The 23,309-nt window shown below is 37.9% G+C and overlaps 2 protein-coding genes across 4 annotated transcripts in view; one reads left to right on the top strand and one right to left on the bottom strand.

Moving 5' to 3' along the window:
- The window catches only part of AAGAB (alpha and gamma adaptin binding protein), a 176,614-nt gene that overhangs the window by 42,322 nt on the left and 110,983 nt on the right, over window positions 1-23,309 (top strand). The window lies entirely within an intron of this gene.
- Window positions 1-23,309, bottom strand: part of IQCH (IQ motif containing H) — a 210,626-nt gene that overhangs the window by 166,058 nt on the left and 21,259 nt on the right. Inside the window, exons 5-6 of one of the 3 annotated variants that reach the window (XM_029236997.1) lie at window positions 9,598-9,714; window positions 6,823-7,222 (exon numbers count right to left, since the gene is read on the bottom strand). The exons of 1 other annotated variant lie outside the window; for it this stretch is intronic. In XM_029236997.1, coding sequence (XP_029092830.1) covers window positions 7,220-7,222; window positions 9,598-9,714 — 120 coding nt within the window. In that variant the 3' untranslated portion in view covers window positions 6,823-7,219. Of the gene's footprint in view, window positions 1-6,822; window positions 7,223-9,597; window positions 9,715-23,309 lie in introns of those variants that run through there. One more of the 3 variants, XM_029236996.1, reaches the window with a different exon arrangement.

The raw sequence follows: 23,309 nt of genomic DNA, 5'->3' as shown, positions 1-23,309 counted from the left end.
GTGGCCCATTCAAGGGCACCCATCAATTGGCTCTACACATCGAACCACATCTTGTTGTTTCTTCCTTTATAAAAATTCAACATGATTAGGCAAAGCTCTAACCATCCTCCATTACTTTCATTATTCTCCATCTCTGCCTTTGCTTCTGTTGCTTCCAGTGGTTAAAATACATGCCACCTCTGCTTTCAGCCATGCCCATCAGTTCCACTAAGGCCTATCTTAAAGCTTGCCTCCATCCATCAGTTATACTGACCACTACTTTGTCTGCCCTGAGAGACTGGCGGTCCCATAAGGCAGCAAAGGAGGCACTTTAATCTGGGAGTCACACCATTGGGGCTGTGGCTGTAATGATGACTCTGAATAAGCCAATTTGTCTTCTCAGCATACAGACGAGGAATCTCAGTCTTTAGAGGCTAAGTGATGTACCTGTGGTAACTTGACTTATAGCAGCAGAGGCAGGATTAGCACCCAAGTCCTCTGACTCTTCTCTCAGTCTATGGTTCTTTCCACTAACTGTGTGCATGGTTGCTTTCAGACCTCTTAGTTACCAACCATAAACAGATGTATTCAGACTATCATTGAAGATAGAGATGGAAATTACAAGGCTATATAAATGGAGCATTTTGGTGGCATATCATCCCAACTTTACAGTCTTTACAGATCTCCTCCAAATAAATATCTCCTGGGCTCACATTACACATTCTGATTCAGAAGCTGTGCTTTTAAAGAAAGTATAGGGTGGATCACTCTAGACTGTGGGTACTTAACTTCTCTTCTACCAAAGAAGTTTTAAAAGGCTAGGAACGTATATTTGAATTCAAGTACAGTTTAAGGTACAATGGGTTAGAATATTGGAGAACACAGCAATAGTATTTATTCATCTCAAGTACCTCTCAGTAGATAATTAAACTGGGCCATGATAAAAACAATTCTATTAGGCCCGTTTCTCTTGTGGCTAATGCTGTTGTGCTACTTGCTGTAGTATTTTTCCTTCGCTTCATTTTAAACAGAGCACTTACTGTAATATTGCAAGCATTACCACTTTCCTCCTTGCAATAAAAAAAAACAACAGTAGACAAAAACATGAAGTTTTATATCTTCACTCATGAAGATACAACTCATGAAAATATGAATGGCAATCTAGATATAGCCACTTTTTTTGGTGGGTTTCCTGCACCATCAACTAAGAAGTGGCTCTTTCATCCATAAAGAATACAGTTTTTAGGATTCTTCTCTGTTCTGATGCACACTTTGCACCACGCTTGGTGTTTGTGTGTAAGAAAAGATCTATCGCAGAGAGTTCTAACTTTTGCGTGGGGGGCGTGTCATGAACCTCTTTGGCAGTCTGGTGAAGGCTATGGATCCTTTCTGAGAATAATGTTATTATAAATGCATAAAATAATATACACTGGAAGCCAATTATACTGAAATACATTTCTATCCATGGACCCCTTGTGTCTTAAACCTATCATAGCGCTGACTCAGGCTCCTCCATCTACCTAATTTTTAGCTTTTCAAAGTGAAATCATAAGGTTAGAAACACAGTCTCTTAGTACGGAGTCAAACAGATATCAAAACTCAAGTCCAGGGCTTCCCTGGTGGCGCAGTGGTTGAGAGTCCGCCTGCCGATGCAGGGGACACAGGTTCATGCCCCGATCTGGGAAGATCCCACATGCCGCGGAGCAGCTGGGCCCGTGAGCCATGGCCACTGAGCCTGCACGTCCGGAGCCTGTGCTCTGCAACGGGAGAGGCCACAACAGTGAGAGAGGCCCACGTACCACAAAAACAAACAAACAAACAAAAACAATAACAACAACAAAATCTCAAGTCCAAAGCCCAAGTCACAAAGTGCAAAGACGTTGGATCACATCAGGGAGCAGGGCTGGCTAGTTAGCAGGTGGCTGCTGACCTGGAATGAGTCCAGGGCAATGCAAAGGCTCTCTTCCTGCATCCCCCAAATCCCTCTTCTCCCTGTTCACTCATGCTTGAAATCCCTTAATAGAGTCTAACTCCTTTGGTTTAATTAAATAGAGGATTTACTCTTGATAAAAAGCAAAAACCCATGGGAGAGGTAATTCTCTATGCCAAAGATTTTCATATTTATTTTTAGCAGTAGAATCTATTTTTCAGACGCATTATTTATTTATTTATTTGCGGTACATGGGCCTCTCACTGCTGTGGCCTCTCCCGTTGCGGAGCACAGGCTCCGGATGCGCAGGCTCAGCGTCCATGGCTCACGGGCCTAGCTGCTCCGCAGTATGTGGGATCCTCCCGGACCAGGGCACGAACCCGTGTCCCCTGCATCAGCAGGTGGACTCTCAACCACTGCGCCACCAGGGAAGCCCCAGATGCATTCTTAAATAGAATGCTGATATGTAAATAAATGCAAGTTTTATACAAATTTAGTATAATGTTACATGTTGTATTATATATAAATAAGAATTCATATATATTTATATGTATTCATATATAAATCAACATTGGAAAGAGGGTATTTTGATAAAGGCAAATTATGACATCAAGAGCTATAGATAATAGCTGCAACCTTACATCCATCAGAGCATACACCTTATTTCTGTATTATATTTTACGTGCACAAGATGGAGAAAATCCTGACCTAAATAGATAAGTAATTTGTAGCTAACAGTTTGTTATGGCACTTATAATCTCAGGATTTTCTTCAATTAAAATGATCCAGAAGTTTGAAGACTAGTAGGAATTTTTGTTTCAGAGTAGAATCACTAATAATATTTATCAACTGTTCATATTACTTAGTAATTAAGGATTAGTACTTAATTTGGGGAAATTTGACAAGATTAGTAAACCATTTGAATCCTGAATTCCTTACTTACTTCGTAACCTTAGGCAAGTAGCTTAATCTTAGTCTCAGTTTCCTCATGTGTAAAATTATTATAAAAAGAGCATGTATTTTGTAGGTGTAAAGGTTAAGTAAGATAGTGTACATAAAGCACTTAACACAGTGTCTGGCATACTTAATGAGGGCTATTATTACTGAAGAGTTGAATGACCAAAAGTACTTTTCAAATGTCCCATATACCATTTTAACATGTTCATCATGTCCCATTTAAATTTATTTTCAAATATCTCAGCACCCTTCTTTTTCAGATATCCACTCAGTTTCAAAACAGTCTAAATTTGTTTTGCACAATGAATCCAAAATTTTAAGATGATGTTTCATTGCTGACCTTTTATCTGCAGATGTAAACCAAGTAACATTGCAACCCTGCAATGCCAAATGAAGATCCTATAGCACATTTTGAATCAGATAAGACCCAACTCAAAATTAAAATGAGCGATGAAACAATTTATAATGCTATATATTATCATGATGCAACATGCATTATTATAATTGTACAGTTGACTATTATGTCATGCCAAACATGTGTACCAGAGTGCTTGTCTGGCTTTTAATGGCTGGGAGCACACAGGTGGTGTATGTAATACTAATACCAGCTAATGTTAATGACATGCTTACCCGGGGCTAGGCACTGCTTTAAGACCTTGACATGTATTAGCTCATTTAATTTTCACTTATTTGTCCTGTGTGATTATTATAGGAGTGTATATGAGCAGATGTGCATTTCAAAATATGACTAGTACACAGATAAACCCTATCTAATTAAAAAACGCCCTTATAAGAAATTCAAATGCGTGCATGCACACACACACACATACACACACATACATGTGTGTGCGTCCATGTGCTCGTGGAGTTAACCAAATAGCACAAATTAATGCATTGATGGTATCTAATGCATTAAAATTTGGTATCAAACTTAGGTATGTATGTATTATAGTTTATTACACTTCAAATTGCTTAAATATTTATCATAAAAATGAAATATGAATTAAATGCTTGCAGGCTCCCTGAAGCTTATTGGAGCTCTCCATGACAATTTGAAAACCAAAGCATTAAACCTTATTACTCATTTACACTGGAGTGTGAAAGGAGCCAAATCAGATCCTTTTCTGCACACAAAGGTGTAAAAAAGGGATAAGTATGAGATTTTTAATATTCATTAATTTTTCAGAAAGACAGGAACATTATTAGGCACCTATTATGTTCCAGCAATGTCAATATGTTATCTATAATCCCCATAACACCCTTGCCTAGTAGACACCATTATTCTGATGTTACAGAAGAGGAAACGGAGGACCTGAGATGTTAATTTGCTTACCTCGGGGTACACAACTGGAAAAATGGCAGGTAGGACCCAAACTCTGATCCATTCAATTCCAAGCCCTTCCTACCACCCCAGACTGCCTCCCATCTAGCCTCGCCATTTTATAAACCAGGAAAATGAGAACGAGCGAGCTAGAGTAACTGGCCCCTAGGAACAGCTAGTTGGTGGCCAGGCTGTTACAAGAATCCAGGAGCAAGGATGTTTCCCTAGGTAAACTCCATCAGATGGCCCAGTGGGAAGGTGCCCTGTGCCTGCTGGGAGCCAGCAAAACCACTACTTCACTTCTAGACTTGGCATCAGGTAACATAGCTTCAGTGCAGGGACTGGATGGATGAGACCAATTAGTCCTCTTCTATTATGTGCAAAACACTGCTTGCTGCAGTGGACGATGTGAAAAACAGACAAACAGTGCAGACAACAAGGTCCCTGTCCTCATATCAGTATGGGAAAGAGGGCATCATCACGTGAAATATTAAATAGAATCCCTGGAAGGGACCTCAGTAATACTTTGGTTTTCCCCCTCGACCCCTACAATAATGTAAGTTTTAAATGACTGTATAAAACATGGCATAATACAATATGTGAAGATTGCCAGTAGTCATAACTAATATTTTCAGACCACTTATTTGTACCAGGACCTTTGCTAAGTGCTTTGAATTATCTCATTTAAATCTCAATATAATCCTATGAGATACTCTTATTATGGACATTGTACACATGAGGAAATGGAGGCCGTTTTGGGGAGGTTCCCTTTCTAGTTAGAGTCCACACCAGGCAGTCTGACCCAGAACCATGATGCTCCCAGCTAAAAAGTGGTTGGAGTTTGGCATGGAGTTGGTTTGGGAACGCATACAGGATCTCAGCACAGAAACTCGAGAAATACAGCATTCTGAAGAAGTTAGAGAATGTTTGTGATGAAGGTATGGCCTCTGATTGCCTCTCCCCACTCCCACATGGGCTTTTGTGAGAGAACCGGACATGAGCCAATGACATATCATTTTCTTCAGCTTTCCCAGCACTCCAAACCAAAGCAGAACTAAAATTCTCAATAGTGACAACGTCCAAAGGCAGTACACCACTTCTACTGCCACCACGTTGGTGGAGTAGGCTATAGTCAAGAAGAACATGAAAAGTCACTGTCTTCTTGAAAACTCTTTCAAGACAACCTGAGGAGAAAGCTCCCTTTAATGACAGAAACAGGGATGTGGTACATGCCATCACAGTCCTTGGGTAATGACTATGTGTCATAAATAAGATACGGCATTTCTGAATGACTTTAAACTATTTCCTTTTGTTCAACTAATTTAATTTACCAAATGCTCCTGGGGAAAGGGAGGGGGACCAAGATGCTGACTCTGCATTTCCTGGAAAATCAACATTTTCTTTTTAAACTGTCCTCAGAGAAATTCTGTCTGATTGTTGTCTGCTGGCTCCCTCAAACCCTACCTCTGTCAAAATTCTGCCCTGGCGGGTGTGAGAAAGAATAGATGCAGAACTTGAGTGAATACCCACATCTGGGTTTTTTTGTTCTTTTTTTTAACATCTTTATTGGAGTATAATTGCTTTACAATGGTGTGTTAGTTTCTGCTTTATAACAAAGTGAATCAGTTATACATATACATATACATCTGTTTTTGGAAAAAAGCAACAGAAGCAGCACAGAAGGAAGTAAAAGAGATAATTGCTGGCTTGAACTGCAATACATTTTACTTGTGGGCAGAGGGCCAGCTTACAGCAGGCGGAATATGCAGGCCCATCTTATTGGAATTCAGGGGTGGGCCTCCATTCTTGTCCGGAGACAGCTGTAAACCAGCAGCCCATAGCATCACAATCAGGCACCGGGTTTTGTCAAGGAATGCTGATAGGTACAGAAGCAGCTTTGTCTGCTTCAGCTGCACCCCTGCCTAGTGAAATGACAGTTTCTGATTCCAGATGACAAGAACTGTATAAAAACTTAAAACAAATGGCGACCTTTCAAAAGATTAATTTGTTTACCAACAAAATGTTCCCTCTTTGTCATCCAAGATGGGGGTGACCTTCACTTTCCCATGTCTAGGCTGAAAGGATGCTGACTAAGTCATCTGTTAACTCCATCTCAGCAATTATTCCCTTTTTTATTTTTAGTGACAAGAAGCGTTTATTAATTCACTCTGCTTCTTGTTATGGTTTATAAATGCAACAAGCTCGTTCTGAATTACTGCAGTGTAACATCAATTTGTTTAAATCTAATTCTGCTACTGTTGCCAAATTATGTTGTGACTGTAATTGTGGCCATATGCATGGGCTTAAAACACAATCATGTTGTGAAATCGTCCTTCTTTCTCCCCCCTTGCTACTTACCCCCACCTCTTACTTCTGGTGCTTCTTCTCAGCATTTGACACTAACACAATTGCCTCACTTTCCATTACTTTATCACTTCAGAAATGAATGTGCTTTCAGTGAGAGAGATTACTATGTACACCCCAAGTGAAACAGTAAAGACTGAAACTATGATTTGTGAAGTATGGTTGCTACCCAACTAAGTTAGTGAAAAACGTTGCATAACGTATGACTTATAAAATCTAGAAATCATAAAAGTATTAAATTCAACCTCATGAATAAATAAAAGATTCTAAGTTTACATTGCATTATATATTTATTTATTTGGAAAGTGGGACCAAAGAACTGGTATAATTCTATAGCAACTCATATGTTGCTAAAAAGAAAAATGTTCTTATGATTCTTTTCTAGGTCATAACAGTTATAATCAGAGTTATTTGTGCAGCAATTCAGAGCAATGTTTCGTTTGGCTTTTTTATTATGCATTCATAATCGTTCTTTTAAAATTCATGGTAACAGATACATGTTTCAAGCCTTTTAAGAAACCCTCCTTATTTAAAAAAAATAAATCAAAGTCAAATTTTCTGTAGCTCTTTTAACGCGTTGCATTAGAAAGTCTAACTGGAACTAAATGTCAGTGAGTAAGTATGAATGTATCAGAGATTTCTTCTTGTCTATCCAAACCTATAAGGCTCTACTCAAGAACATGTTAGAGGGTTTTTGTTTTTGTTTCTCATTTGGCAGATGTAAGATACTGAAAAAATCAGTGACTTTCACTTTTAATACTTTTTTTTGTAAATTGCTTTTACACAACAGAGTTACAGGATATACAATTCTGAAGGCAGTTTTGTGGTGTGTGTGTGTGTGTGTGTGTGTGTGTGTGTGTGTAGTATCTGTGTTTTCAATGCACTAAAATCTTTGCATAAGCCCATATTGTCAGAAAGGATACACCTATTCATAAAATGGAGAAAATACCAGTTTCTGAGAACTAGTAATGTAAATTAGCAACAAATTCAAATTTTCACTGTCAAAAATGTCTAAGGTTATTTACAGGCTTTAGACAAGCTGTTCAAGTTTCATAAGAAGTAAGGAAACACATGGCCCTCAGCAGCTAAATAATAATCCCCTTTGAGTGTTTAGAGTGGCTATAAAAAGCAATTAGCCCTGATGCTGCTTTTCTAATTAACTGTACATCACAACACTAGACACATTGCTTCAGTTTGGGCAAGTGCTTTCAAAAACATTTTTATAAGTGGTAAATCACAACTGTATTTATTCCCAAATATTCCACATGATTGTTTAAAGCCAAACACTGGAATATTTCTTTCACAGGATTTTTTGCACAATGCTTGTTTTACAAATCTAAAATGAAAACATGTTTTTCACTTAGTACCATCATATATACATATATCAACATAAAATGATAGGGTCAACTATTTTGATTGAAATGCCAATAGTTTGGGCAAGATGTACATAATGTACATACATTTTAAAGTGCTCTGGTATAGATTTTTATGGAGTCAACTTTCATGGGGAAAAACGGATCTTAAATACAATAAATGAGTATACATTATCTATGTCATACAAGGCCAAGTGCTTTCCCAAATCCTCTGTGTTCAAAGGACAGGGTTACAATATCCAAGGAATTCATCCTATTTGGGAATTTGAAAAAATATATAATAAATAACTAAGATTCTGCTCCAAATTTCAGATATAATTTTGAATTCCCTATTTATGTCAGAATCTTTACTCAGATTCATTAAAGCAAAGCTTAATCCCCCTAAATCTAGAGGTATGCCTTTTTAAACTTCAATACTCATCAGAAAAAGTTTGCATGAAATGCTGCAGTTGCCTTGGGCTACAAAGCCTCAGCGCTCCACCAGCTAAGCCAATATTAATTCTAGATTGAAGGGGAAAACCAACAACAACAAAAGAGAAATCTGCTTCTGTCTGTACGGCCAGAGAAATAATATTTTTATTTCAAGGGCTTTGGGCTCACGGGAAGCAGATAAAAACCTTTTCACATTATTCACAGTGACATTTTAAATAAAGTTTCAGCAGGAATAAAGATATCTAACTTTCGGGTTATTTCTTAGGCTATAAAGTGCTCTTAAACCAACCCTGTTAAAATAACGTAAAGCACACATAAAGAAACTAAAAATATATTTCAGGGTTACATGAATGAAGTAGGCAGTTGAAAATGTCTACATAGGAAATTTGGAAGATTAATCTAACAGACTGTTATGCTGGTTAGAAATGGTTTTGCAATTTAATTCTAAAATTAATCTTGTTTTTAGTTTTGATTTCACTGAAGGATACATTTAAGAGTTTTGAGAGAAGCCAAAGGTTAAAAAATGTATCTAAAAATGTATAAATATCACTTTAGTAATTGTTTTCAATATTAGAAATCATCTCAAATAAAATAATTTTCCAAATAAAATGAAGCACTACTCTTGATTCTCCTAAGAAAACCCTGCAACACAGAAAGAGTACAATCCTTGCTTTGGGACACTCAGCAGCAAGTCAATGGCAAAAATAGGCACAGATTCTGAGATCCCTTAATGTCAGTCTCCGTGTCATTATTTTTCCTTCTCATCATTTTGCTGACATAAAGGATTAATCCCTACTTTCTTCAGATTTAGAATAATGTTCTCAAAATTTTGCATATTGTGTGAGTATACACCATTGAAGCTCATGCTTTGCTGTTGTTTTCTTTTGCTTTTTCTAGGAGAAGCCTGTACAAGAAATAAAATATTTAACATCTCTGTATTCTTTTTGTTGTTAAATTACTTTCTCTTGTTAAAATTATGGTACTAGCTTATTTAGGGATATCAGATAAAACAGAAAAATTTGAATGAGCTATAAATAGATCTCTTAAAAAGAGGTTTACATTTTCTTCATCATTTCTAATTACAAACAGAATGAAAGCCACTCCACTTCATCTCCAAAAAATTCTAAGGACAATAGGATCCAAATTTTCACTTAAAATCTACATTGTATCTTACACGACTAATAAATGACTTTTAACTCTAAAAAAAAAAAAAGAGCTCATTAAAACAACTCATTACTTACACATGCTTTTCTCTGATTAATATATGGCAAACTGATTCCATAGGTCGCATTTACAGCAGCTCTGTGGTGGATGTTTTCAGGATCCTGCATGATTTTTATATTCAACCCTGTCTTTCGCTGAAACAAAGAAACAATGAAACTTCCATGCCAGAAGAACAAAACTGCCTACTAACATTTTATATCTTCAAAGGAGTCTAAAGTTCTTTGAGAATAATTATTTTAATGTAATTCTCACTGGAAAAAAAAGTATATCTTTGGGTCTTTTATTTAGGTGACTAATTAGTCTTTTATTCACAGAAAAGGAATTTTCTGCAGATTTTCCTCTGTGTATCCTGTTACTCATAAAAATCCATCTGCAGACGCCATTCATATTCTCAAAAATACTGCTAGAAGCCAACAAAGGTGGACAAAGGATAGAATACCTGGTCTCGATTTATTTTTAGCTTTCCAGGTCAAGAATTTTGCCAATGAAGCCTATACTACGACTATGCAGGTAGAGGGCTCCCTTGGTCTGTTAAAGTGTCCCCTTTCCTTGAGGGACATTTACAGGTAAATCTCAGTTTGGACTTGGTAAATTTACCACAACAAACTTATCCACTCCTTCGCAGAGCTTTTGCTATCTATAGGAAAAATATATGCTCTCATTAGAAAAAAGAAACACACATCTCATTTGAACCACGTGTTCCTCATTTAAAATAATTCAAATGAGTTACTGCTGAGATGCTTAAATATGAACCACCAGGAGAGGCAGCACAGTGGTAGCCGGGAAGGGGCACTGGATAGGTAACCAGAGACCTAGGCTCCAATCTTGCTCTACCCTGGACTGCCTGCGTGTGACCTTGGGTAAGTTACTTCCCCTCTTTGGAAGCCAGTTTCTTTATTTGCAAAGTGCGACATTAGACTTGACAGTCTGTCTCTTGAAGGACTGTCAACCCCCCAATCTCCCCCTCCCATGTTTTGCTTTCTATCATTTGATGCTAAAAGGTAAATTGACACTTAAGGAATATGGTAGTACCAACAGTTTCTGAAGTCTTTTGTGACTTTTAAATTTACTGGGTTTTAGCATATTCATAATGTTATACAACCATCACCCCTACCTCGAATTCAGAACGTTTTCATTACCCAAAAAGAAAACTCATACCCATTAACAATCAGTGCTCATCTCCTCCTCTATCCAGAGCCTGGCAACTGCTAATCGACTTTCTTTCTCTTGGATGTGCCCATTCTGGATATTTCTTATAAGTGAAGTCATACAATATGTGGTCTTTGTGACTTTTTAAAAAGGAGGTGTGAGCAATTAAAAACACTGATTTCCTTTCAATGGAGTGTCTTAGTTCTGAGGGCGATCTGATGCAATTGTTAAAACGGTTATAGGAACCAGCCAGATGAGCTCATGCTGTAGTAATTTCTTTGATCTTAAGCATTCATACATGGCCTGTGCCTGAGGTCAAAGTGAAGGGGAAGACTACAAAAACACCTATGGAATGCATGCCGTCTAGATAAGTTATTTCTTAACACAGTCTCCAAACCTTTTTTTTTTTTTTTTTTTTTTTTGCGGTACGCGGGCCTCTCACTGTTGTGGCCTCTCCCGTTGCGGAGCACAGGCTCTGGACGCGCAGGCTCAGCGGCCATGGCTCGCGGGCCCAACCGCTCCGCGGCATGTGGGATCCTCCCGGACCAGGGCAGGAACCCGTGTCCCCTGCATCGGCAGGTGGACTCTCAACCACTGCACCACCAGGGAAGCCCCAAAACTTCTTTTTATTTTTTAAATAGTTTTTAGACCAAATCTCCAAATAACTGCACTCAATTGTGCACATGATTTAACCCATGCAGGGACCCAGGTTACAAATAAGGCATAGCTCTTCCCTCTCCTTAAAGTCTGTGTGGTGACAAAAATAATGTAGTGCCTAATTATAAATGGCTTTCCTTCTGTGGGTAACCCACACTTACAGCACTACTCCAGGGTTTTTGCATGGAAGCTGAGTGCCTCTTTTATTGAAATTAATACCTGAACATAATTTTTTCCTTCTTAATTAAACTTTCAGAATAATTTCCATTCTACCAAGTATTGGGAAATTGCTAATATGTATTATATTGGCTGGATGTGGTTTCTGTAATTCGGGTGTTTTTTAAATGTGTATTCTGTATACAGCTGATGGCAATAACTTCATCTATCATGTCTAAGCTTTGTTAGAACTTTTAAATTCTGGGATCATTGGCTCAGTGGACCATAGCCATTTTCTTAGTTTTCTTATGCTCCATCAACTTTATGTGGCTTTGGGACTGGTATAGAAAGGAAATGATCAAATACAGAATCATTGTTAAAACTGGCATTAAAAACTAGTTGTTTCCTTCCATTTTTACATTTCTGTGGCACTGAACACAGATATTTCTGGAAAGAAATCAAAATGTAAATAGAAATCCAACAGAAATGATAGGTTGTAATAGCAATTCTTTATTAGCTTCTAAAGCAATGGAAAAATCCTTTAAAATTATTAATATTCTAATATTTTCTCTTTTGACTCCAAAGCATGTGTATGCCAAAATAATATGTAGCACATATGATTTAATTCCCCTTTTAAAAAATACTGAGTTTACATTTAAATAATATAAAAATATCAAATGGTCTCACTGAAAATCACTGTCATATACATTCATAACCTAAATTTATCTTACAAACCATCTATAGAGATGTATAGGGAAATATTTATGAGCATAAGCTACATTGTCAGACCCAGTAATAAGATTTTTCAAGAAAAATAATTACAGATTTAAAAACAAAAACAAAATCATTCCATTAAGCGTAAAAGCAATGCTCTGGAAGATGATCATTTTTTACCAACAGTGAGATAAATATCAGAAATAATCTCAGAAAATTTTCTTAAATTGTTCAAGAAAAGACAGCAATTTATTTAATCTATCTTGAGTGACTAAACAATCTAAACTTTGTATCCTCTCCTTTTGATAGTAATTACAAGCAGATATATCAAATGTGACTCTCATTTAGACTTTGGTTTGTAAGAACAAAAGTTATTATCAGAGCCAATTACTGTTTTACCTACTTGGCTGCACAGAGCAGGGAGCTCAATTTTCATCTCATCAGTGATTTTGTGGTATTTATTTTATTACTATGCCCACAAAGTGATGTAAGAAGGAAATAGCTTCTGCTATTAAAACTAAGGCTTGAACATAAGAGGCTAAGGTTTCTTTTAGAAGAAGTTCTGAATGTAAAACACTAGGCAGCGTGTAATGCCAGCTCCCCAGACATGGGCAGACCATAAAATGACATACGTCTGAGCAGTAGATCCCACACAGAGTAATCAAAATTGAAATGCTTCACAAACAAAGTTGAGACAAGCTATTTACTAAGTTACAGTGTTATCAGCATAACATTATTCTCAACAGTGTTTGCTACAAGTAATGCCTTCTTTTTTTAAATTCAATTTTATTAATTTTAAATTATTTTTTAATTATTTTTTTAATTGAAATTTTTTTTTGGCTGTATTGGGTCTTTGTTGCCGCATGCGGGCTTTCTCTAGTTGCAGCAAGCGGGGGCTAGTCTTTGTTGTGGTGTGCAGGCTTCTCATTGTGGTGGCTTCTCTTGTGGCAGAGCACGGGCTCTAGGCACACGGGCTTCAGTAGTTGTGGCACGCAGGCTCAGTAGTTGTGTCTTGTGGGCTCTAGAGCGCAGGCTCAGTAATTGTGGCGCACGGGCCCAATTGCTTCGCGGCATGTGGGATCTTGCCGGACCAGGGATCGAACCCGTGTCCCCCGCACTGGCAGGTGGATTCTTAACCACTGTGCCTCTAGGGAAGTCCCACTACAAGTAATGCCTTCTAAAGTGTATGTTGGTTAATATCATATTCCCACTGGTTAAAGATACCTGCTGTTTAATCTCAAAACCAAAAAAAAGAAAAAGAATCCAGTCACCTTTAATGCTCTGATTCTTTCAACCATTATTATATTTATTTGAAAGAACAGTAGATACCAAGTCCTAGTTCAAGCTATATGATCTAGATTTTTCATTTGTTAAAACTGGGTAGTAATACCTACCTACATGGGGTTGTTTGTGAGGTTTAAGTGACTAATGTGTGTTATCTCAAATGATAAAGTACTACTCAGGATCCTACAGGCCCCAAAATAATAATGCAATGCAGTGAAACACTTCAAATATATAAAAATCTATAGTTCTTAATAATATTTCCCCCTTCCCCAAAAAAACCCTAATTGATAAATTAATCTGAAAGTAGATAGATCAAAGAACGAATCATACATTTATCCTTTTCCTGAAAATCTGTTTTTCAGATTCACCAAAGAGTTGCTAAGGGAAAGTTCTTCAGAGAAGCTAATAAATGCGGAAGGAATGATAGAATTATAAAATTACCAATAGACAAATAAAATTATGACTTTGTAATCCCTAATGAAATAATTAGTTAGGTAAATATCAGTTTTTGCTAATATCATTAGGTGAAAGATTGTGGGGAATTTTACTATTATTTTAATTAATTTATTTGTTTATTTTTGGCTACACTGGGTCTTTGCTGCTGTGCACGGGCTTTCTCTAGTTGCGGCGAGTAGGGGCCACTCTTTGTTGCGGTGTGCGGGCTTCTCATTGTGGTGGCCTGTCCTGTTGTGGAGCACGGGCTCTAGACACATGGGCCTCAGTAGTTGTGACATGCAGGCTCAGTAGTTGTGGCTTGTGGGCTCCAGAGCACAGGCTTAGTAGTTGTGGTGCATGGGACCAGTTGCTCCACAGCATGTGGAATCTTCCCAGACCAGGGCTTGAACCCACGTCCCCTGCACTGGCAGGTGGATTCTTAACCACAGCGCCACCAGGAAAGCCCGGTTGTGGGGAACTTATATAGGATAGATCAAACTGGTAATACTCAGACTCACTGATCAATCTTAATAACATCATTAAAAGAGAGAAAAGAAATTGCCTCCTGATATGCTATAAAAGGAAGTACACCTCACCACCTGTGAAGTATTCCCACCAAAAAGATGTCACCTGAATCTGATCAAGCTTCTAGATAAAACTACTAGTTTACAAGAAATACTAGGGACAGAGGAATGTGTAAAATGACACCATGAGATTGCAATCAGCCAATCCAGACTAAGGGGGTGGAGAACCTGTATGACAAATGACCTGGTTTCTTTAATAAGTGACATTTAAAAGAAATTGAAGTACAGTTGATTTACAATGTTGTGTATAAGTGACATTTTTTTAAATGAGGGAAACTGCTATAGATAAAATGAGATACAAATGTAACGTGTGATATTGTACAACATGGGGACTATAACCTTTAAAAATTGAGAATCACTATAGTACACCTGTAACTTATATTGTACATCAACTATACTTCAATTTTAAAAAATAAACAACAAAAAACCACAAATGCAATGTGTGGACATTGTTTACATCCTGATTCAAACAAACAAGAACAGTTTTAAAACAATTGGGGAAAACTGAACATGGACTGAGAATTATACAGTGTTAATGCATTGTTAAATTTGTTAGATGAGATAATAATTCTGTTTTTTTTAAGTCATTATCTGAGGTGTTTAAAGGTAAAATGACATGATGTCTGGGATTTGCTTTAAAAGACTTCACCGAGAAAAGTGGAGGGAATAGATGAAATAAGAATGGTAAAATTAAGGCAACTGTTAAAGTTGGGTGATGGTTACATGGATTTCATTTTGTTTTTGTGTCCATTCAAAGGTAAATTTTCGTAATAACAAGTTATATTTAAAATTAAAGTGTAGTTAAAATTTAATTATTCATTAATTTATTATTTGATTTCTAACATTCTATGCTTTATGCTATTCCCTCTTACCTCCCTGCTAGGCTAGGGGATCAACAATCACAGCATCACTTAACCCCAAGCTGCTTCTAAAAAGCCCAGCTGCCTCAGGTTAACAAAACCTTAAGACTTTAATTCCATTCCGATGTGCCTGTCCTATGTTCTGATTCCTGTAGTTGAATTGTAGAACAAGATGAAGGTTGGGGGAGAGAGCTAACATTTATTCAGCCTCTATTTTGTACTTGGCACCATAATATGCGGGGCTTGTCATAATCCAAGTGCTGTCCTATAGCCCTTAAAATGGGAAGAGGGAGCATATGATATTATCGCTACTTTACTAATGAGGACAAATGGCTAAGGGACTTCTCAAGGTCATATAATCCAAAAGTGGAGAGACAGGATTGTATTGATGTCTCTGACTTCAAAAGCCTCTTTCCATCATAACATGCTGTCCCATTACAACGAAATGTTTGTTGATACACTCTTGATTTAACTTCCTATATATCAGGATCTTGCTATTCTTTACTTCCTCTCTAATCCCTACAGGCACTGCTTTGATCTGTGCTCTCATTGATTATTACATGGACCTCTGTAATGGCCCCTACAATGGGTCTCCCTACCTCCAATCCATCCTCTGCATGACCCAGAATGACTGAACTTCTGATCACTAATTGAAATACGTATCTCACCTCCAGTTAAAGAAAAAAAAAAACAACCCATAAATCCAAACATAGAAAAATTAAATTTGGTAATGAGAAGGATAACGGTAATGAGAATAAGATTGTTTGCTGTATGTGACTGAAAATTGGAAGAATATTACTTCAGTAAGACAGAATTTATTGTTCTCATGTATATGAAGTCCAGAGATAGGCTGGTCAGGGTTGGTTTGGAAATCCAGGAAGTTACTAGGGACCAGGCTCCTTCCAGCTTAATATTCTGCTATCCCTAATGTATGGGCCTCTTCCTCTTGGTCTAAGATGGCTGCTAGAGTTCCAGCCAACACAGCCCCATTCCAGGCAGAAGAATAGAGAAAGGGGAAGAAAAAGATCAAAGAGCACAAGTCAGCTATCTTTTAAGGCAGTTTCCAGAAAACTTCCCACAATACCCACCCCTAACATTTCATTAGCCAGTACTACTTGGTCATATTAGCTATGTCCAACTGCAAGGGATGCTGGGAAATGTAGTCTTTATGTTGGGCACCCATATATCTAGCTAAAAATCAGCTGCTCAGGAAAGCCATTGGGGCCCAGTCCCTTTCCCCCTTTCTGTCCTAACCATCCTCAGAATATTGCCCTTTGTCCCTACGCTTGTCACCTTGTGGTTGCAATATGCTTGCTGCAACTCCAGTTGTCATGTCTGTGTTCAGGGGAGAAAGGAGGAGGAAAGGGGAGAAGGGACATGCCAGTTGTTACTATATCCTTTCATTTGGAAAGCAAAATATCCCCTAGAACCAACCCCAGGACACTGCTGCTCAGTACTCACTGGACAGAATTGGGACACATGGTCATACTTAGCTGCAAGGAAGGCTCAGAAATGAGGACCCTTATTCCGCCTGGCATGATGCCATCCTGAACAAAAATCACAGTTTATAGTAATGCAGATGAGGGAATGGATACTGGGTAGGGAACTAAAAATTTCTGCCACAGTCATGCAGTCTACCCTAGCTAAGGAAGCAAGTACAATAAGATTAAAGTGATAAATAGTGAAATAATGAGAGGTCAGTGGATTGAAGGTGCTTACTGAAGTGAAGAATTGTTGGAAGAATGTACTATGTGAGCTGGCAGACTAGGACATAGAGGTCAGAGACTGCTGTGGTTGAAACAGATTTTAGAGATGATGTACTTACTGATTACAACAAAGCCCAGGCATTTGGCATATCCCCCTGGCCCTACCAGAGTACTTTTGCCAAACCTCTAATATTGCACTCACCACTCTGTCTGTAGAATGCCTGTCTACAGACCGTGAGCACCTACAGCACTGAAATTTGCATTCTAGCACCTAGCACATAGTAGCATTAAAATCAAAATATTTGAAGAAATGAAACAGCACACCAGTGAGGAAAGACATTTTTTAGTTTTACTATGTTTGTGTCATTCTTACAATATGCCATGGAGACACTGGCATCAGCTTATAGCAGTAGTGTGTGCCAAAGGTGACATTCTGTCCTGTTTTTATGGCACATGGGCCAATTGCTAATTCCGTGACCTCCCTTCTTTTGCTACAAGCTATCTCATGTGTTGGTGGCCAGGGAATGAGGGCTCCCTGAATGCCCAGAAGTTAGCATCCCCTGGTAAGCCAGGGAGAGAGGCAGGAGAATTTTGGGATGCCATCTTTGAAATGTTATTGAACCATGGAATACCATATAATAAATTTTGAGTGTGCTTTGCAGTTGTAGTAAATAGCTTATGTTTCTGGAGAAGATGCTCTAAGTCATAAATATGTAGCTAATTGACTCTTCTCATAGAAACAATGTTATTAGAAAATATAGTCCTAAGGGCCTATTTTTTTTAAAACACCTTTATTGGAGTATAATTCCTTTACAATGGTGTGTTAGTTTCTGCTGTATATCAAAGTGAATCAGCTATGCATCTACATATATCCCCATATCTCCTCCCTCTTGTGTCTCCCTCCCACCCTCCCTATCCCACCCCTCTAGGTGGTCACAAAGCACCGAGCTGATCTCCCTCTGTCCTCAAGTCCATTCTCTACGTCTGCATCTTTATTCCTGTCCTGCTAAGGGCCTATTTTTCATGCCCATTTTTTGTAGAAATAACCCCAAATACCATGTTTAATCACCTGTTCCACTAGCCATAAGTTATACTGTAAAGTATAAACCTCTTTTTATATATAAACTAATTGAATGGTAACCAATTACAGTAAAACAGCATTGCATATGATAGAGTATGATAGTGTATTATAAATCTAATGTGGCTTCACAATTGCCATATTAGTATCACTGCAACAAATCAGAAATGGAAAAGGTCACTTTTATCAGGAGCATTGCATTGAGAAGTTTCTTTGGGAAAGTTTAGAGGGACATATCTGAGGATAATTCTGGGGATGGTTAGGAACTTTTGTGGAAAAAATCAGGAATTTATTCAGCTGCTTTCTTTTTTTTCCCCCAGTTGTAAATTTCCCTGTGGCAAACACAGGGAGGGATCTCAAGGTTTCGTATTTTTAACAGTGGTGAGGAAAAGCCAGGACTCTGAAGTTAAACAGAGCTGAGTCTGAATCCCAGTTCTCCTATTTCTTAGCTTTAAGTTACTATCATCTCTCATCCTCGATATGCTCGTCTGTCAGATGGGGATAACAATAATTCCTTCCTTCAGAAATGTTGTGAGGATGAGATATAATTTCATCATCATGGGTAACACAGGCTCCTGAATGGTCTTCCTGCTTCCACCCTTGCCTTTCTACATCATATTCTCCGCCTGGCAGCCAGAGTGACCCTTGTCAATTGCAAATCATATCCGATTGGTCCCCTGGTGAAAAGCCTCCCATCTCACTCAGATCTCTGCAGTCCTTACGGTCTGCAAGATCTGGTCCCTATCCCTGTTCCTACTTCTCTCCCCCTTGCACATTCCTCTCTAGCTTCCTTGCTGTTCACACTCCTAATTCAGGGTCTTTTCAGGTTCTGTCTTCTCTGCCTGGAACACCCTTTCCCCAATTATTTGCCAAATGACTTGCTTCCCCATATCCATCAGATTTCTGTTCAAGTGTCACCTTCCAAGTGAGATCATCCCAACACTCCCTATGTTCCTAACCTAACTTTTCTCTCATCAACTAACATACTCTATGTTTACTTTTCAGATTGTTTTCTGTTTTCCTAATGACTACCTTACCCCAACTAGAATGTAAGCCCCATGAGAGTAGAGAAACTTGGCAGATGCCTAAAATACTGCCTGGTACATATCAGGTACATAAGTGAGGTTGACCAGTATTCATCAACAAATAAGAAGAAGAATGAACACTTACATAGCACTCACCATGCGTGGGGCACTGTTATAAACATGCACGTATGTTAACTCATTTATCCTTACAACAGGGTGTCATAGAGCCCATTTTGCAGATGAGGAACTGAGGCACAGAGAGGTTAAATGACTTGCCAAAGTACAGATAGTAAGTGGTAGAGAACCGGGATGTGAACTCATCCTTCTGACCATCATGTTGCCATCTATTGAGAGCCTCCTCCAGGCTGGGCACTGTCTAGGCACTGGTTACAGTAATGAACTAAACAGAGTCTCTCTGCTTTAGATTAATAGAGACTTAAGAAATAAAATAATCAAACACAATGTATAAATCTTAGCAGATCCAAGTTTGGACAAAAGACCAGTAAAAGCTGTTTGGAGGATAATGAGGGAAATCTGAATATGACCTGAGTATTTATTACATTCAGGAAGTATTGTTATAATGGTAATGTTATAATGGTGTGATAATGGTATTGTGGCTAAGTAGGAATGTGTTCATTTTTAAAGACACATGTTAAAGCATTAAGGGGTGAAATGTCTATATGTCTGTGTTTTAAAACATTTCAATAAAAAATAGATGAAGCAAAACTGGTAAAGGTTAACAAGTGTTAAATCTAGGTGAAGGAGAAATAGTTATTCATACACTATTTTTGGTTTATTTGAATATCTTCATACTAAGAAGGTTTTAAGAAACCACAGAAAGGGAAAAATCGTTTTTAAAAGTTTCTGCTCTCATGGAGCTTATATTCTAATGAGAAGACAGAGATCACAGTGCTTGTTGGTTACTTGTAGGCATTCTCTTCTCCCCACTTTATTCTGTAAAATCCACCCGCTATTTCACCAGCAAAATTTTCCCATCCAATATTAAGTGAGATATAACTCACAGTGAAAATCTGTAAAGCAACCCTTACTTGCCCTGACATTTTCTGTCTTTTATCTCTCATCACGTTATTCCTCATAATGGCAAAAATCCTCAAAACTTTAGTTTTTATCAAATTCCGAAAATCACTTTCTCAGTGAGATCCATATTCACAAAATTAAAGATTCTTCCCATCTTAGACACAGATCTTACACATTGCTGTATTGTATTAGATCACAATATATGTTTTTATATTTGTTTTGATGGATAAAGCATCCATCTTATGGAATTCATTTGGAAAATAACTGTCAAGCAATGAGATGTGTTTTTTTCCCCTGCTCCACAAACATACAAATTGTATCATGCTTCTAAGTAGGTCCTTGCATTTAAACAGTTGAGGAACTTCTATTTGAAATTGCCTTCAGACTTAGCTTGCCGAACACAACAAGAAAATCAAACACTCTCTTGGCCTATAAAGTTTTTCTCCTCTTCCTCCCTCCTTCTTATCTATTTTGTTTGTTATTTCAAACCCTCTCCTTGACTGTTATGAGTACATGTGCGCCTATCGTCCAAGGTGCCTAAAAGAAGGATTGGGCTGGTGTTGATTTGGAGCCTTAGCTCCAGTCTTTTCTTTATATTATAAAGAAAAGCCATCAGAATATGGCTTTTTCAAATGTAAGAGAAAGTGATAAACAATTCTATATTGTGATTCTTAATTACAACTGAGAAACTCCAGATGACTTGTCATTTTAGTTTTTTTTGGTGTGAAATGGAATTCCAAAAACAATTTCTTCACTTTGGAGAAAGAGCTTAAAGTAGCAACTGGGGTTTACCTAGTTTAAAAGGTTGGCAGTGGGCAATTAAAGGTGGTAATATCCCAGCTGGATTTCACAGCTACTCAATAATACAAGCTTTGAAGTTGGTGTAGTAGGCTTATAGAACAGCTGGCAAAACAGCACTGTTTGTCATTGACTTTACAGCGCAATATTAGGGCTATCTTTGTGTCAGCAGTTATGCATTTTTAAGCAGATGTCACTGATATTAGATATAAAACAACAATAGGGATCCAGGCCCTGAAGGTAAAGTCAGGGTGGGAAACAGTCCATGCCCCTTTCTAAATGAAGCTCACCCCTGCTCGCAGTATTTAAAAGAACACAGGGCACATAAGATCCCTTATCTTTATAATCATTTGCCAGGATTCAGAACTCTTTTGGGAAAATAAATTTCTGGCCATAGTTTTTTGTTTTGTTTTTTTTCCTGGAATAATAATAGCAACTATGTGTTCTAAAATAGTCCTAATCTCATATATTTTATTTCATTGTCTTTACAACCTGGAGATCTCTAATCTTCCGCTTATGGACTAACTCTGGCCCTCCTGAGATTCTTGGCAAAGTAAACATTTAACGAAAGCAGAGGCTTAATAGTAAGGAAGATGAGAAGTTTAAGCTCCCTTTATAACAGCACTCTGTTTTTGTTTGTTTTTCGTGAGAGCCTTTATTATTACCTGGTATTTTCTTATTGATGGTCTGTCTCCACTCCCCTAGAATGTAAGCTCTGTGAGAGTGGGGGGACCTGGTCTGAATTGTTCATCCCAGGGTGCCTCTAACAGTCCTTGGCACACAGGAAGTACTCCACAGATAGTGGCTGAAGGAACCCAATGTGACAAGTACAGTGACAAAGGTAGGAGTGGGCTGCTTTGAGAGTGCAGAGGATCCTGGATTAATATTTTATATGGGGATGAGCACAGCATTCGAAGTCACTGTGGCGGTTTCATTTATTCACTCAACAAACATTTGTTGAGAGTAACCTGGCATTACATTGCAATGGACAAACTGACATGGATCCTGCCCTCATTAAGCTTATAATCTAGTGGGAAGTCAGGCATTTTTTTTTAAATCATATAACAATATCTAGTTACAAATTTTGGCAAATGTAATAAAGGAAAATACAAGGCATTCTCATCATAAGCATCTTTGCTGTAAGCATTTCTGCTGCAAACATCCTTGCTGCGTAACTAATTGGCCATAAGGCAATTCTGCCATGAAAGATAAAATAACTGGTTGACAGTTTTTGATTTGACAGTTTCCACTGGTTGAAATGCATTAGTCATTATTGATGGCTTTATCAAGCTGATCGATGATGATTTGACCCAAGAGCTGGTTTCTTATTTTGAAGCACACTACCTGGAAAGAGAAAGAGACTGAAGGCCTTGAAGGTGCAGAGTTGAAGCCAGGTTTCGCATAGAACTTTGGAACATCTATCAGCGGACATGTAACAAATATGCCAAGAATAGAACACAGCTTAGCGGCTTTCACCAGGCAACGCAAAGCTCAGGTACAAACACGCACCCTAGTATTTGTAAACGGATACCTCTCTTAATGACGGACGAAATGTCAGTGAAAAAGAAAAAGCACAATGCCAAACAAGGAGGCGAGTCAACAAACAAACAAAAATATGTATACAATACTATGAATGAAAGACTTGAAAGACAAGTGCTTAGGTAAAACCCACAAAATAAAATCGGTCATTTGTACAGTAGTGCCATGATCTACCCACATTTTAAATGTATTCAAATATTTTGTATTTTGCAAAAAAGTCATTTAAATTTTGTTATTCATTTCTCATGCTTCTTTATGTCCTTGTTAATGTCCCTCTTTTGTTTTTTGTTATTTTATCTCTTGTAGCAAAATTGCCTTATGGCCAATTAGTTATGTGGCAAAAATGCTTGTGGTGGAAATGCTTGCAACAAAGATGTCCACAGCAAAGATGCTTCCTACCAAAGTACCTAGAACTAATACAAACAATTGTAAAAAGGGTACCATGTGATGGTGGCACAATTCTGTGAATATACTAAAAACCTCTTAAAAGGGTGAATTTTATGGTATATAAATTGTATCTCAATAAAGCTATTACTTGAAAAAGGGTATCACGGTGGTTAAGAGCACAGCCCTGGATCCCTACATTTCTGGGTTCATGATCCTGGCTCTGACACTAGCTGTGTTCTCTTGGGCAACTTATTTAACATTTCTGCATCTTGGCTTCTTCATCAATAAAATGAAGATAATAATAACATCTCCTTCTAGG

Source organism: Monodon monoceros, unplaced genomic scaffold (assembly GCF_005190385.1).
Source record: "Monodon monoceros isolate NGI ecotype Baffin Bay Population unplaced genomic scaffold, NGI_Narwhal_1 Super_Scaffold_21, whole genome shotgun sequence".
NCBI lineage: Eukaryota > Metazoa > Chordata > Mammalia > Artiodactyla > Monodontidae > Monodon > Monodon monoceros.
Note: the sequence above shows the minus strand (reverse complement) of the source record. Positions and strands in the feature narration are given on the sequence as shown.